Raw genomic sequence first — 13,838 nt, 5'->3', positions numbered from 1 at the left:
TTTATCATTAGACAAGTGGAGTTAATTTCTATTCTGTGTTGTTAATCAAAGGTGGTTATAATAATAATAAAAAAAAAATTCTTAAAAATGTCACGTGCAGACAATTTGCGTCACGTGTTCTGCAAGTTTAAAGTAATATGTAGGATAAAGTTTATTTTCTTCCAACAAGGTATCCAGTTCGTCAGAATTAAAAAAAAAAAAAACATGAAAATCGAAGTTGTTCTTCTTTAGTTACTTCACTTGAAAAAAAAAAAAACAAAACAAATCAAAACAGAAAAGAACTTTTGAACACAAACGCAATATTGTTTTTATTTATCCTTAGTCGTGTTTTATTGGGAACTGAGAACTAAGCTTAATCCTCTGTCGGCACACGGTTGCCAATTTGGCAGGACAAAAATAAAAAAATTACGATTTTTCAAAAAAGTGGTCACAAAACAGTCTCTTTATAAGGATGAAAATATTTTTTTTTTCGGAATTGTGAATACAATATTTGAATTCCTCGGAATATTCTACATCAATTTCATACTTGATTCTCTATAAAATATTGTGACCGAAAAAAGTTCTAGCGACACGAAAAAGTATAAACCAAATTCGCACCTGTGTGCCTATCACGTAACAAAAAAGAGGTGTGCCTACAAGGGGTTAATAAGAGTTTACACGGTAAACAACAACAAATAGGATAAACAAAAGTATTTTTTTTGTTGTTACTTACACAGTAAATTTTTGCTACTTTATAAGCCTTTTGACCCTTCAACAACCAAAGGATTGCTTAAAATAAATAAAAGTAACTTACAGTAAATCTAAAGTATTACCACAATAAATCACAAAAAAAAAGACTTTATTTCTTAAATTTTGTTCTTAAATATTTTTGCCAAATTTTCAATTGCTTGTTTCATTTCTAATAAGTTATTTAAGTACATTTATGGATATTTTTTTTTTACAAAATTTAATTTTAGTTTTAGATAAATATTCATTTAATCGTTTGCTTGGATTACTTGTGGATGTAATGAAAAGAAATATTGACGTATATGAAGAAGCATTGGAAAATTTAATGATGAGAAATACTTGTTGTTAATTTTAAATTCATAATTTTTATTTTTGATTATTTTTTAATTTCAAATTAGTAAAATCTAAATTTAAGTAAAAAAAAAATAAAGGACTTTTACTACCTGATGTCATGAAAAACATCACACAGATTAAACACTATAAATTTTGGACTTTTAATTTGGAAATTCAATTTCAAGAAATTTTGTATACAAACATTTATGAACTGACTTATTTGGCCAAAAACGAAGCTAAATTCAAAATTTTTCTGGTAAGATTTTGACTTATTTTTTGAAGAAAGACAATTCGCATGTCAGCCAAGAAAACGCATGGGACTCGGGGTTTTTTTTTCTCTTAAAAGTCCTGAAAGACAATAAATAATTTTCTAAAGTAAATAATACAAAAATTAAATGACAATATTACATAGGTTTTATTATTTATATTTTTAAATGTTCTTTTCAATAATTTTTTTTAAATTTAATTTTTAAATAACAAAATCAACACAATTGCACTATTACACAACTACACAAGTACACAATTCTCTGCACGTTTAATTTCAATGTGAAATAAACTAAACAACAACAACAAAAAAAACATAATAATGCACCTTTATCTAAAACTATAGACTAATACTTTTATTTTCTTCAAGCATGTTCTTATTTTATATTGTGATAAATAAAACTTAACCTTCCCGTCAGCATGTGTTTGTCTAATGTTAAATGTTAAAATAAATTTACTTACGTTATCGACTAACATAAATAAACTTCAATGGGGTAGTATTTTGAAGCAGTGTACATAATTTATGTTTTGGGTTAGTACATTTAGTTTTTAAATAATATAACTGAAGTATGTATAAAAATTTAAAAAAAAATGTTGTAATCTTAATAGGAGTTCGTTTTTAGGTCTAGTATTCACCATTGATGGAATTGAAAATGAGCACTCTCTGCAATATGTTGTGGTCTATTCAATCAATGAAAACAGTTTTCTTCGGTTTGTATTTTATTAACATTTTTCAAGTTTTCCTCAGACTTTTTACCACATAAAAAAATCATAATGTAGGATGTATCCCTTAAAGCTACACGGAGAAAAAAGACAAGAAGATTCTGTATTAAATTAAGAAGATTTCTGTGTAGTTTTTTGTCAAGAAGTTTTCCTTATTAAATGAAGTGGAAAAAATCCTCTTAATTTCTTGAATTTTTTGATTTAAAAGAATCCATTTAACTTTATAAAAAAAACTTCTAATTTTTATGTGAAGACATCTTAATTTAAGGGGGGAAATCCCTCTGGATTTTTTTTATTTTTGCACTATTTTTTTGTTGCCTAGTAAATTTTTGTATCAACCGAAGAAACTATTTTCAGTGGTCTCAGCCTTAAATGAAGCCTCAAAAGCCCCCTAGATAGTCCCGAAACCCATGGGCTCCGAACCTACCACATTACGAAAAAGAAAACTTTAAAAGCATTTTTCACGGAACGCGTTTTTTTCCGCGTTTTATTGGAAAAAAATTTCTTTTTTGATTATAAATAATTTTCTGGACCTGTACATTGCACGGCGCAAATTTGAGGTGTCAACTTTAAAGAGCTGTAGAGCCGCCATTTTGTTTTTTTTTTTTTACTTCAAAAAAATTGTATCAATAGGTACTTCTTAATGTCAATAATATCATATATTTTTCCAAATTCGATAAATGCTTTCGGTTTTCCAAAAAAAAAAAAATTTGAAAAAGCTGTCGTCCAGAGGGATTTCCCCCCTTAAAAAAGAAGACATCTTATTGTTTTGAGTAGATGGGATTTAATGTGGACATCATCTTATTTTAAAGTGCCTAATTTTTCTCCGTGTATACACCTTTTTTTCTGGTTATGAAATATACTGGAAAATTTTATATATTTGAAATTAATTTCTATCTTGGTGACTTTAATAATATCTAAAATCTAGTCAGACACTGCAAAAATAAAAAGGATAAATAACTCAAGACGCTCCCTGATATTTTCAGTCTTGAAAAGCACCAGTTCATTTTGAAATTCAGTTTTCCAGGTTCTGAAAAGAATCAAACAAAATTGGTACAAAATGAAGTTCTGACTCAGTGCAGAGCTTAGTAAATTGGGTTCCCGGGCATTATTTAACAATATTCTCAAACAATATTTTCAAGTGGGACATTAATCCACACGTATTTTTGGTTTAGTCACATTAAGGTGGGATATACGTAAGTCTATTATGGACTTATATGTCTTATGGAGCTACATCCCTGTACTATATTTTTTCCGCAAAAAAAACTCCAAACTCCAATAACACCTGAATTCCCCAAGATTTTTACTTGCGATAGGTATAGGCATTTTCCTATAAATACATACATAAAGGGACTTGAAAAAAAAAACTCCCTGGGAACGTTTCCGTTCGGAATGTAAATGATCATGAAAAGTTTCCCTCGAAATTTATTGTTAATTTTCCAGGGGAATTTAGCTGTCATTTTAAGCGATTTTTTGTTTTCTGAAAATAAATTCTGAGGGAAACTGATGGGAAACAAAATTCCCCTGGAGATTCTCTATAGTCGTATAGTAACTAGAGCTCAAAAAATGGCAATATTAGGGAACCCGGTCGAACAGCTCCGATTTTGATGATCTTTTTTTTAAACGTCGCCGTCGGTAATTAAAAATACTTTAAAGTCTATAGATTAAAAATTGCCGCTGTTGCCGTTTTGATTTTTTAAATTTAATTGAAGATTTTTTTGAACAAAAAATTTTTTTTCAAAAACTTCATTTCATAAATTTACTAATGCCAAAAGATTGTCTATACAATTAAAGGGAAACAACTTTATGGGAGTGAAGGACAATCTTCCATCGTTTTAACTTATTTTTTTTTTTAAGTTCAACATTTAAATATAAAGTTATTATTTATTCATTCAATAGTCCTTATTGTTGAAGTTAAATAGCAAAAGTTTGAAATTCTTATTTGCCAGTCTTTGAGAGAATCAATTATTTCAATGCAAAAATTCAGTTTTTATCAAAAAAATTCAATGGAATTGAAGTAATTTTTAATTTTTTTTTTAAACTGTATATGTATATGTTTTACCTTATCCTGTTCGGAATTCAACTGATAATATTTATGGCCAACATTTTTTTTTAAATAAATTCATATTTTACTACGAAAAAATTTGAAAAAAAAGCCATTTAAAATTTTTTTAAAACTTTTTTTCCAAAATTTTGAGCTGAGGACTATTCTTTCAAAAACTCTCGATAAAATTTAGTGGATTTAAATTTTACAGATAGAAATGAGATTCTGGCTTTTTAAAAACGTGTATGCAAATGTTGTTGGTGTTGCCGTTGTGTTCAAAATATTTTTTTTTTGTGTTTGAAGTCAGTTTGTGAAAAAATTGCATTTATCGCTTAAACGATGAAAGATTGTCTTTTACCCCCATATATTTTTTTTCTTCTTTAAATTACCTATACAATCTTTTGGAATCGTTTTGAAATTTAAACAAAAAAAATGGTTTTGTTAAAAAAATTGAATTTTTATTTTAAATAACAATACGGCAACATCGGCATTTTTTAACCTATAGACTTTAAAGTATTTTTAATTACCGACGTTGAAAAAAAAGGTCATCAAAATCAGAGATGTTCGGCCGGGTTCCCTTATAATTTGCTTTAGTTACTCCACTATAGGCCCCACAAATTTTTAAATAAACTTTAAAATAGTTTAACAAATTTTGATAGTAATACTTTTAAAAACAAAAAAATCTTATTAATTACATTATTCCGCTTTTACTTTATTTACTTAATAATTTTGCGCTATGAATATATTATTTCAAACCACTTTTTTATCGACATTTCAGTCGAATTGTTTAGGTATATTCCCAATAGTCATTTAATTTAATTTATAATATTATACTGATTTTATCGCATTTATGTTCAATATTGCAAAATATTTACTTTTCTTTAAAAAATAAAAAAGCATGTTAGATAATAATATTTTTGCACGTTTATTTTTATACCACTCTTAACCCAAAAACTAACGATTACAACATTTTTCTTTATTTATGTTCTCAATTTTATGTCATAAAATAAAATTTTTTTATATCAAATTTAAACTTTAATTTTAAAAACAAAAATTAATAAAATTTCAAACAATTTCAGTCTTGGATGTGGATGCATTTGAGCGTCTATTAGGACCATGCATGGAGATCATGAAACGTAGCATTGATGACTACGAAACACAGCTGATTAAAATATTCGGCAGTAAAAATAATATCACTGACACACGATAAATATCCAATTAAGAAAAAAAATAAAAAAAAAAAAAAAATAAAAATCATATTTCGATGATAAGTCTGAAGAATAAATAGTAAAACAAAAAAATATATTAAAAAAAAAAAATAAACACACGCAAACACCTAAAACAAAACAGTATGATTCTTAAACAAAAAAAAAATTACATTTCACATCTATAATATATATTTTTATTAAGCGTAAGTTAAAACAAAACAAAAAAGTATTTAATGTAATAATCGCGCAAAAAAAAAACCAACAACAACAATTAGGAACCGTTCCGAATTCTTATATAGAAGAAACAACAAAAAAATTAAACAAAATCTATTCACTTATTCACGCATAAAATAGAAGAAAAAAAATTATATTGACACACACACACAAACAAAGGATCAAAAAAACATCATTCAATAACTTTTTAGATAAAACAAAAAGAATTAAACAAAAAAAAAAAAATATTTAAAAAATTTACAACGCTTTTTAGTTATAAATTTCCATTTAACGGGGTGTAAATTCAATTACCAGTAAAATCATAGGATCACTTTTAAAGTTATTTAAAAAAAATAAACAAAAAAAAAAAAAATAAGTTAAATAAAATTGAAAGTAACAACTGAAATTGTTCCACAAAAAAAATATGCTTAGACATGGGAACAACTAATTACATAAATATCTACAAAAAAAGATGGGATTGAATGTAGCAAGATTAAAAACAAAAATGGTTACTTATATCATGATTATTTTTTTTTTTTAATTTTAATTTATAATTAAAATTATGTGAATGTAAAAAAATAAAACACAACTAATATATTTATTCACAATGCAAGAAGGTAAATTTATATAGAATGGTATTTGTTTATTATATTGTAGAACAAATAATAGATAAATAAAATTAAACAAAAACAAAAAAATAATGTTGAACATTTTTTCTGATATTAAATAAAACAAAAAATATTAAAAAAAAAAAAAAAAAACAAACATATTGACTAATTTATTAAATAAATGTGAATTTCAAGTAGAGTAAAAAAAAAAAAACAAGTGAATATACATATTAACTAAAAAAAATAATATTAACTAAATTATATGTATAGAAATATAAAAAATAAAAAACATTTTTTTATATAAGAAAACAAAAAAAAAAAAAAATAAATAAAAAAGTAAACTAGTTTTTAGCATTCATTTTACCTGAATATAATATATTTATGAAGATTTTGTGTTTTTAATTTTGCATAAATGTAGTTATAATAAAAATAAATAAATGTTTTTTTTTTTTATTTTTTAATTATTTATTTTAACAAATTAAATTAAATAATAAAAAAACCTTACTGAACTAACAGAAGATAGTAGTCCTACAATTGTTATAAATGTCTAATTGTTATTTAACTGAAATGAAATCCATACATATTAATGTGAAAAATAAAATTTAAAAAAAAAACAATAATTTTTGTTCTTATACCTAATCAAAGCAAAACAAAAAAAAGCAATGCAAAGTTTAAAAATAACAACAACAAGAAAAAATAAGAAAATATTTTAATTTATGTTTAATATTCATGTAGTTATTTATAAATTTTTTTGTTTGTATTTGTTTTATTAAAAATTTTATTTGTATGTTAAATGCATTCTTAATGTAAAAAATGCAAGATAAAGAAGAAAAAAAAAAGAAAGAAAAGAAATAGCAAAAAATGGAAAATATTGCTTATTGTTATTATATTATTAATTACTAAATTGCATACAGAAAATGAATAGAACTTGTTAAAGTAGCCTAGGATCTTATTTTTTTTTTTTTTTTTTTTTAGTTAGTCATTTAAAACACAAACCAGTCTTAATAGTTCAAAGGCTCGAAAAGTTTCTAGGACTTTTAAGTTGGCAAAGTGAAAGTTACGTATTATTTTTGTAAACTTGGTCTTAGACTCGAAATGAGCATAGAACATGGGCAGCTTTCACTCCTTGTAGGGGTGCCCTTTTGATAAGGTTCTCTCATTTGAAACGTCTGTGAGGTTCCGTTCAAATGATAAAAAACATTCACTACATCTCTGTGCATTGTTATTTCGTTTTGAGAGACGTATTTTGTAACTGATCCCTTCCAAGCCTTCCATAGTTTTGGGGACTCCAGCTATTTTACGGAATGTGCTTGTGCATTTTTGCATTTTCAAGACTTTTGAAAACTACAAATCTGCACTGCAGATTTTATCTGCAAACGAAACTTAACGAAACGTTTCAAAAGGGGTAAGGAATTTATTCCAAAAATTTCAGTAAATTGACTAATGAACGAAAAACAAAATAAACAGGACCACTTGATTTACTCTGCGACGAATTACAATGCTTTTTCTATTTAATGACTTCAAGTTTGCAAATCAGCTTGTTCAGCAAAATAAGTTCAGACTTCTATGATCGATTTTTCATTTATTTCAAATAAAGATGTGGCGTTAAGTTCAAGATTGAAGCCCTTTTTAACTTATCTCTAGTTTTCAAGATATCTTCTTCTTCCTTTAATTCGCCACTATTATGGTCTAAATGTAAAAGGGATCACAAAACTACCACGTATCTGCTTCAAACTAGTAATCCGCCTATAGAGTTCGCCCGGTTGACCCCGGTTTTAGACATACCATTCTTCTACCTCAGGGTAGTGTTGGAACGTTGTAATAGTATTGCCTTTTTGACGTGGTCTGCAGGATAATCTACTTTTAACATGGCAAAACCAACTGAGTCGGTTGTTTTCTATTTTTTGAGATATGGTGTTTTTAACATGTAGGCTTCCTCGGATCTTAGTACTTTTAATTCAATCAATCTTTGTAACTATTGCTATCATACGATGCATCATCGAGATGTATGAATATTAAACTTAAGGTTTTAGCTTTATTTCAATTTTTTCTTATTCAAAATTTCCTGATCTCGAATTGTATTTTAAAATGATCAAATGATCGAAAAACTAAAATCTTAAAGTAAATCGCCCAACAAAGCCTTTCTATGACCGTGTTCAAAATCAAGGAATCAAAAAAAAAACTGTGAAAAATTTAGTAATGGTTTAAGAAAACGAATTTAAATGAATATAAAATCATGCGTGGAAAAAAAGGAGTAAATCGGATATCAGATTCGAATATTTCGAAAACTCTAAAGTCTAAACAATTAAAAACAAAGTCAACAAAGTAGTGTTATGAAACAAATCGATTCCTTGCGATTTTCGTTTATACGTCCTACAAACCTCGTCATCATAAGTCTCACCAAAAATTGGTTTCTAAATTTTGAATTGTCTAAGCGAAAAATTTCCTAATTTTCGGTCAGTACAATAACACCGGCATACAAAAACCAAAGAGTGTATGAACAACGAACCAGACCCATCTTTGGTTATGTTTTATGAGGCGCTAAATCCGAATCCGAAGTCACCATCAGGTCCTGGTTTTTGGTAAAGTGCAAAATAGCACTAAAAAAACATCTGTGTCTCTAAATTTGTTATGTTATGGTTTTGTAAGTAACCACCAATTGAATTTGGTCTCAAAACCATGCTAAACGGATCTCTGATTCGAAAAAAGGACATCGAAATAAATAACCCTATGTGGGTCTAGTTTGTTATATATACCCCACTTTTTGTTTTTTATGTCCCGGTGTAATTTGTTCAATTCGTTTAGTATACATAGTTCCTTGCAAAGACGAAAAAAATGTTTCTTGTTCCTTTTTCGCATGAATAAAAAAAATTTAGTTTCGTTAAGTCTATGACTAAAGATCCGAGTATCTTATAGATTTAGAGACCAAAGTGTTCAGCATTATTAATTTTACTTTTTCTTTTCTTCTTTATAAAATATTTTCAATACTAACTTTGCGCACGCAATTTTCCTATTTCAAAAAACATAAAAAATCCTAAATAATAATAAAAAAAAATAACATAAAAATTGAAACGAAAACAATCATGGCTCAAAATTTTGCTGTACCAATTTTTTGTAGTATAGATATAGAGTTGCCATATAATAAACAAAAAAAAAAAAAAACAAAATTGATAAATGTATGTGTGTATTTTTGTATTGTTTATTATTTTATTAATTATTTTTTTAATTAAAACAAAAAAAAAAATTAAACGCCCCGTCTTAAATTTATAATTTATTATTATTATTATTATGTTTATGTAACGTTTTTGTTTTGTTTTTATTTAATAAAAAAAAAGGGTGGAACCTGTAGCCTTTGTTCCTTGTCATTATTTATTTTTTATACAAACTATTAAAAAAAAAATTATAACATAATAAATTAGAGAGAAAAAAAAAATAATTGCAGTAAATTAAAGCAATATTCATAATAAGTTGTTACAACATACAATTTTAATTATATTATTAAATTCCCTAGTGAATTTTACTGTTTTTTATTTATACTTTGCATGTACTGATTCCTGTACATTTTTTAGCAATCAAATATTAAAAAACAAATAACTAAAAAAAAAAAATGTTAAAAAAGAATACAAGCAAAGGAGTAAAACAAAACAAAAAAAAAATAAATAAATATAAGTCACATTTTTCTAGCCTTACGGTATGTGTATAGTTTAAGGAAATAGAAATATGTATGTAAACTTCTCCACCCTTAACAAAAAGAGCTTAACCATTAATAAATAAAAAAAAATTAAAATCTTCTAAACAAAATAATTATTATTATTGGTGCAAGTGTTATTTAAAAAAAAAAAATATTATGTTGAATCATGATGTATTATACATACAAAATATTTATATAAAAAAAGTAATAATTAAAAAATAAAATACTATTCTTTGATGTCTAGTCTTTGTGTGGGACTTTAAAAAATTAAAAAAAAAAATCACAACATACCAACTTAAGAATTAGGTATAGAAAGTGCTGGACATTTTCTCCAAAATTCACTATAAAATAAAAAAAAAAAAAATACAAAACAATGTAATTAAACTTACATAATCAAAATTGAAAAACAAAAAATAAAATAAAAACAAAAATTATGTTAAAAACTATTATATCGGTATAATTACATTTTATTTTGTAAGCATTAAACAAAAAACTGTATTGTTGTGTTGTGTTAAACAATAAGTAAAATTAATCATACAAAAATGAAAAAAAAAAAAAAAACAAAATCAGCAAAATTGTAGAAGCTATACAAAACACAAAACAAAATATTAAATGTTTCTTAAAACAGTAAAAAAATCATTCAAAAAACAGAATAATGTAATTTAAAATATAAATATTACAATAATGCTATTTTCACACACAAACACATACACCACCACCATCACCATCATTAATCATCATCCATAATCATCAAAAATTTTGTTTACATACCTTTTTCATTAAATGAACATGGTATTGAATATATATGTTTTTGGATGTATAATGATGATCATGTCCATCTTGCCATTTAGAATTAATAAAACCAGAGAAAAAAAAAATAAAATTCATTTTTATGAATTAAATAAAAAATAAATAAAAAAAACAACAAAAAAAAATATCAATTGTTTACTATTAGTGTAATGAAGTATGAATAAAAGAAATACATTTTAACAAAAAACAAAACTACATGAGGTGCAGAATTATTATTATTATTATTATTATATAAATGCATAATAGAAAAAAAAGTATATAAAAAATATATAACCTTACTGCCAACCAGCAAATTCAATGCACTTTCAACTTCGACACTTAATGACCTATTTTCCAAATCGCAATACAAAAAAAAACAAAAAAATATTATTTATATAAATATTTAATTTAAAATGAAAAATATGGATGTTTTGTTTTTTCTTAAAACAAAAAATACATAAATGACTTTAATGATGTCTTTGTTGTTTTAATTTTGAATAGTTATGTTTTTCTACTTACTTATTTGGCCTCTAAGCACTTCATAAAGCTAACTTGGTATGGAATTTAAGTATTTATCAAAAAATGCTTTTGACTTTAAGACTTCGGGTGGCTAGCTGTATCGTTTTTAAAGTCAATAAATGGTCTGTTTTATTGGTCAACGATAAAAAAATCAAAGTTAGTTGTAGAGTTTGTGAAGAACTAAACGGTCACTCTGGTGTATGAGTAACTTTTTTTGTATATTTTAACAAATGAAAATTCTGAGCCTGCAACAGATTTAATTCAATAAGATTATGATGTATTTCGAAATTATGTACCTTCGAGCTTACTTCGTTATTCCAAACAATGAAACCAGCTGAACTTTGTTGGCCGATCTTTAAAATTATACATATAGCTTATCATTTGAAATTTGATAGCAACTCGAAGCAACACATCGTGCTTTTTTTTCAAATCAAGTAAATTTTAAAAGCTATTTTAATTCCAAGTTATGTTGTTCATTTTGGATAGCTCTCGGATAAAGGTTTTAGACATTTTTCATATACGAAACTGGTAAGTCATTTTTCTGTTTTCTACTTAATTGTGACAGTATAGCCAAGGAAGACTTAGATTGCAGCGAAATACTGGCGTGCAGTTTTTTTTTTTCAAATCTGAAACAAGCCTATACGAAAAGTATAATTCAAGGTTTTCAGAGCGCTACATCTACGTGGAAGATAGCCGGAGTCTGATTAAGCATAAGTAAGTATGCCCTTTCAGTTAGAGGTAAAAGGGTGCAACAAGTCTTGACGAAATATTCTAATATTAATAAAAAAAAATGATGAAATTAACATAAAAGCAGCATCGCAAAAGCGTCAGATGATCGGTTTATTTTTTTTTTTCTGATAAGTCTATTTCCAAAGTAATTCAAATCTGTTGTCAACGCAATCAGTGAAAAGAGCAGAAATGAAATAGGAACAAAAAAATTGAATTGAGATTTTGGTTTTCATTTATTAATAGAGCTTAATGAGACCTTTCTTATAAGGTCTCACTTGATGGATTTGGAAGAAATTTTTTTAAAATGCATTTTTTTGGCAAGGGGTTAGTTAACCTAGGATTTTTCTGGAAAATCTGAAAAATATAGATTTCTAATTTTTGTACCTAAATGCATTCACCGGTTCATTATGAGCTGATATCTTCAATTCAAAACTTATTTCGAGACTTTTGTCCGGAGATATTTGCTTCGGAATGGAATTGAGTGAAAAAATATTTCGATTTCAAATATTATGTAACTTCAACCAGATCTCAACGAAACTTTTGGTTTTCATTTATTAATAGAGCTTAAAGGGACCTTTCTTATGAGGTCTCACTTGATGGAATTGGAGGAAATTTTTTTGAAATGCATTTTTTTTGCAAGGGGTTAACCTAGGATTTTTCTCGAAAATCTGAAAAATATAGATTTCTAATTTTTGTACCTAAATGCATTCACTGGTTCATTCTGAGCTCATATCTTCAATTCAAAACTTGTTTCGAGACTTCAGTCCGAAGATATTTGCTTCCGAACGGAATTGAGTGAAAAACAATACTTCGATTTCAAAAAATATTATGTAACTTTGCAACCAGATCTCAACGAAACTTTTGGTTTTCATTTATTAATAGAGCTTAAAGAGACCTTTCTTATGAGGTTTCACTTGATCTAATTGGAGGAAATTTTTTTAAAATGCATTTTTTTGGCAAGGGGTTAGTTAACCTAGGATTTTTCTGGAAAATCTGAAAAATATAGATTTCCAATTTTTGTACCTAAGGGCATTCACCGGTTCATTATGAGCTCATATCTTCAATTCAAAACTTATTTCGAGACTTTGGTCCGGAGATATTTGCTTCGGAATGGAATTGAGTGAAAAAATATTTCGATTTCAAATATTATGTAACTTCAACCAGATCTCAACGAAACTTTTGGTTTTCATTTATTAATAGAGCTTAAAGAGAACTTTCTTATGAGGTCTCACTTGATGGAATTGGAGGAAATTTTTTTAAAATGCATTTTTTTGGCAAGGGGTTAACTTAGGATTTTTCTCGAAAATCTGAAAAATATAGATTTCTAATTTTTGTACCTAAATGCATTCACCGGTTCATTATGAGCTCATATCTTCAATTCAAAACTTATTTCGAGACTTTGGTCCGGAGATATTTGCTTCGGAATGGAATTGAGTGAAAAAATATTTCGATTTCATATAATATGTAACTTTGCAACCAGACCTCAACGAAACTTTTTGATTTCGTTTATTAATAGAACTTAAAGAGACCTTTCTTATGAGGTCTCACTTGATGGAATTGGAGGAAATTTTTTTGAAATGCATTTTTTTTGCAAATGGTTAACCTAGGATTTTTCTCGAAAATCTGAAAAATATAGATTTCCAATTTTTGTACCTAAATGCATTCACCGGTTCATTCTGAGCTCATATCTTCAATTCAAAACTTGTTTCGAGACTCAGTCCGAAGATATTTGCTTCCGAACGGAATTGAGTGAAAAAAATATTTCGATTTCAAAAAATATTATGTAACTTTGCAACCAGATCTCAACGAAACTTTTGGTTTTCATTTATTAATAGAGCTTAAAGAGACCTTACTTATGAGGTCTCACTTGATGGAACTGGAGGAAATTTGATCGATTTGAAATAAATTTTTTACAATGCATTTTTTTCGACAAGACTACCCGCTTTTGATATATTTTTAAAGCTTTAAGACCAAGTTTTACTGCCAGCAAA

At 26.4% G+C, this 13,838-nt stretch overlaps 1 protein-coding gene across 3 annotated transcripts in view; it reads left to right on the top strand.

The window, feature by feature from the left end:
- Positions 1–5,682, top strand: part of LOC129906818 (cAMP-dependent protein kinase type II regulatory subunit) — a 173,936-nt gene extending 168,254 nt beyond the window's left edge. For 2 of the 3 annotated variants that reach the window (XM_055982751.1, XM_055982750.1), the window contains one exon: positions 5,170–5,682. In XM_055982751.1, the coding sequence (XP_055838726.1) occupies positions 5,170–5,300 (131 nt within the window). In that variant the 3' untranslated portion in view covers positions 5,301–5,682. Of the gene's footprint in view, positions 1–956; positions 1,098–5,169 lie in introns of those variants that run through there. The other variant, XM_055982753.1, reaches the window with a different exon arrangement.
- The last annotated feature ends 8,156 nt before the right edge of the window (positions 5,683–13,838 follow it).

This window comes from Episyrphus balteatus, chromosome 1, assembly GCF_945859705.1.
Source record: "Episyrphus balteatus chromosome 1, idEpiBalt1.1, whole genome shotgun sequence".
In the NCBI taxonomy this organism is placed as follows: domain Eukaryota; kingdom Metazoa; phylum Arthropoda; class Insecta; order Diptera; family Syrphidae; genus Episyrphus; species Episyrphus balteatus.
Note: the sequence above shows the minus strand (reverse complement) of the source record. Positions and strands in the feature narration are given on the sequence as shown.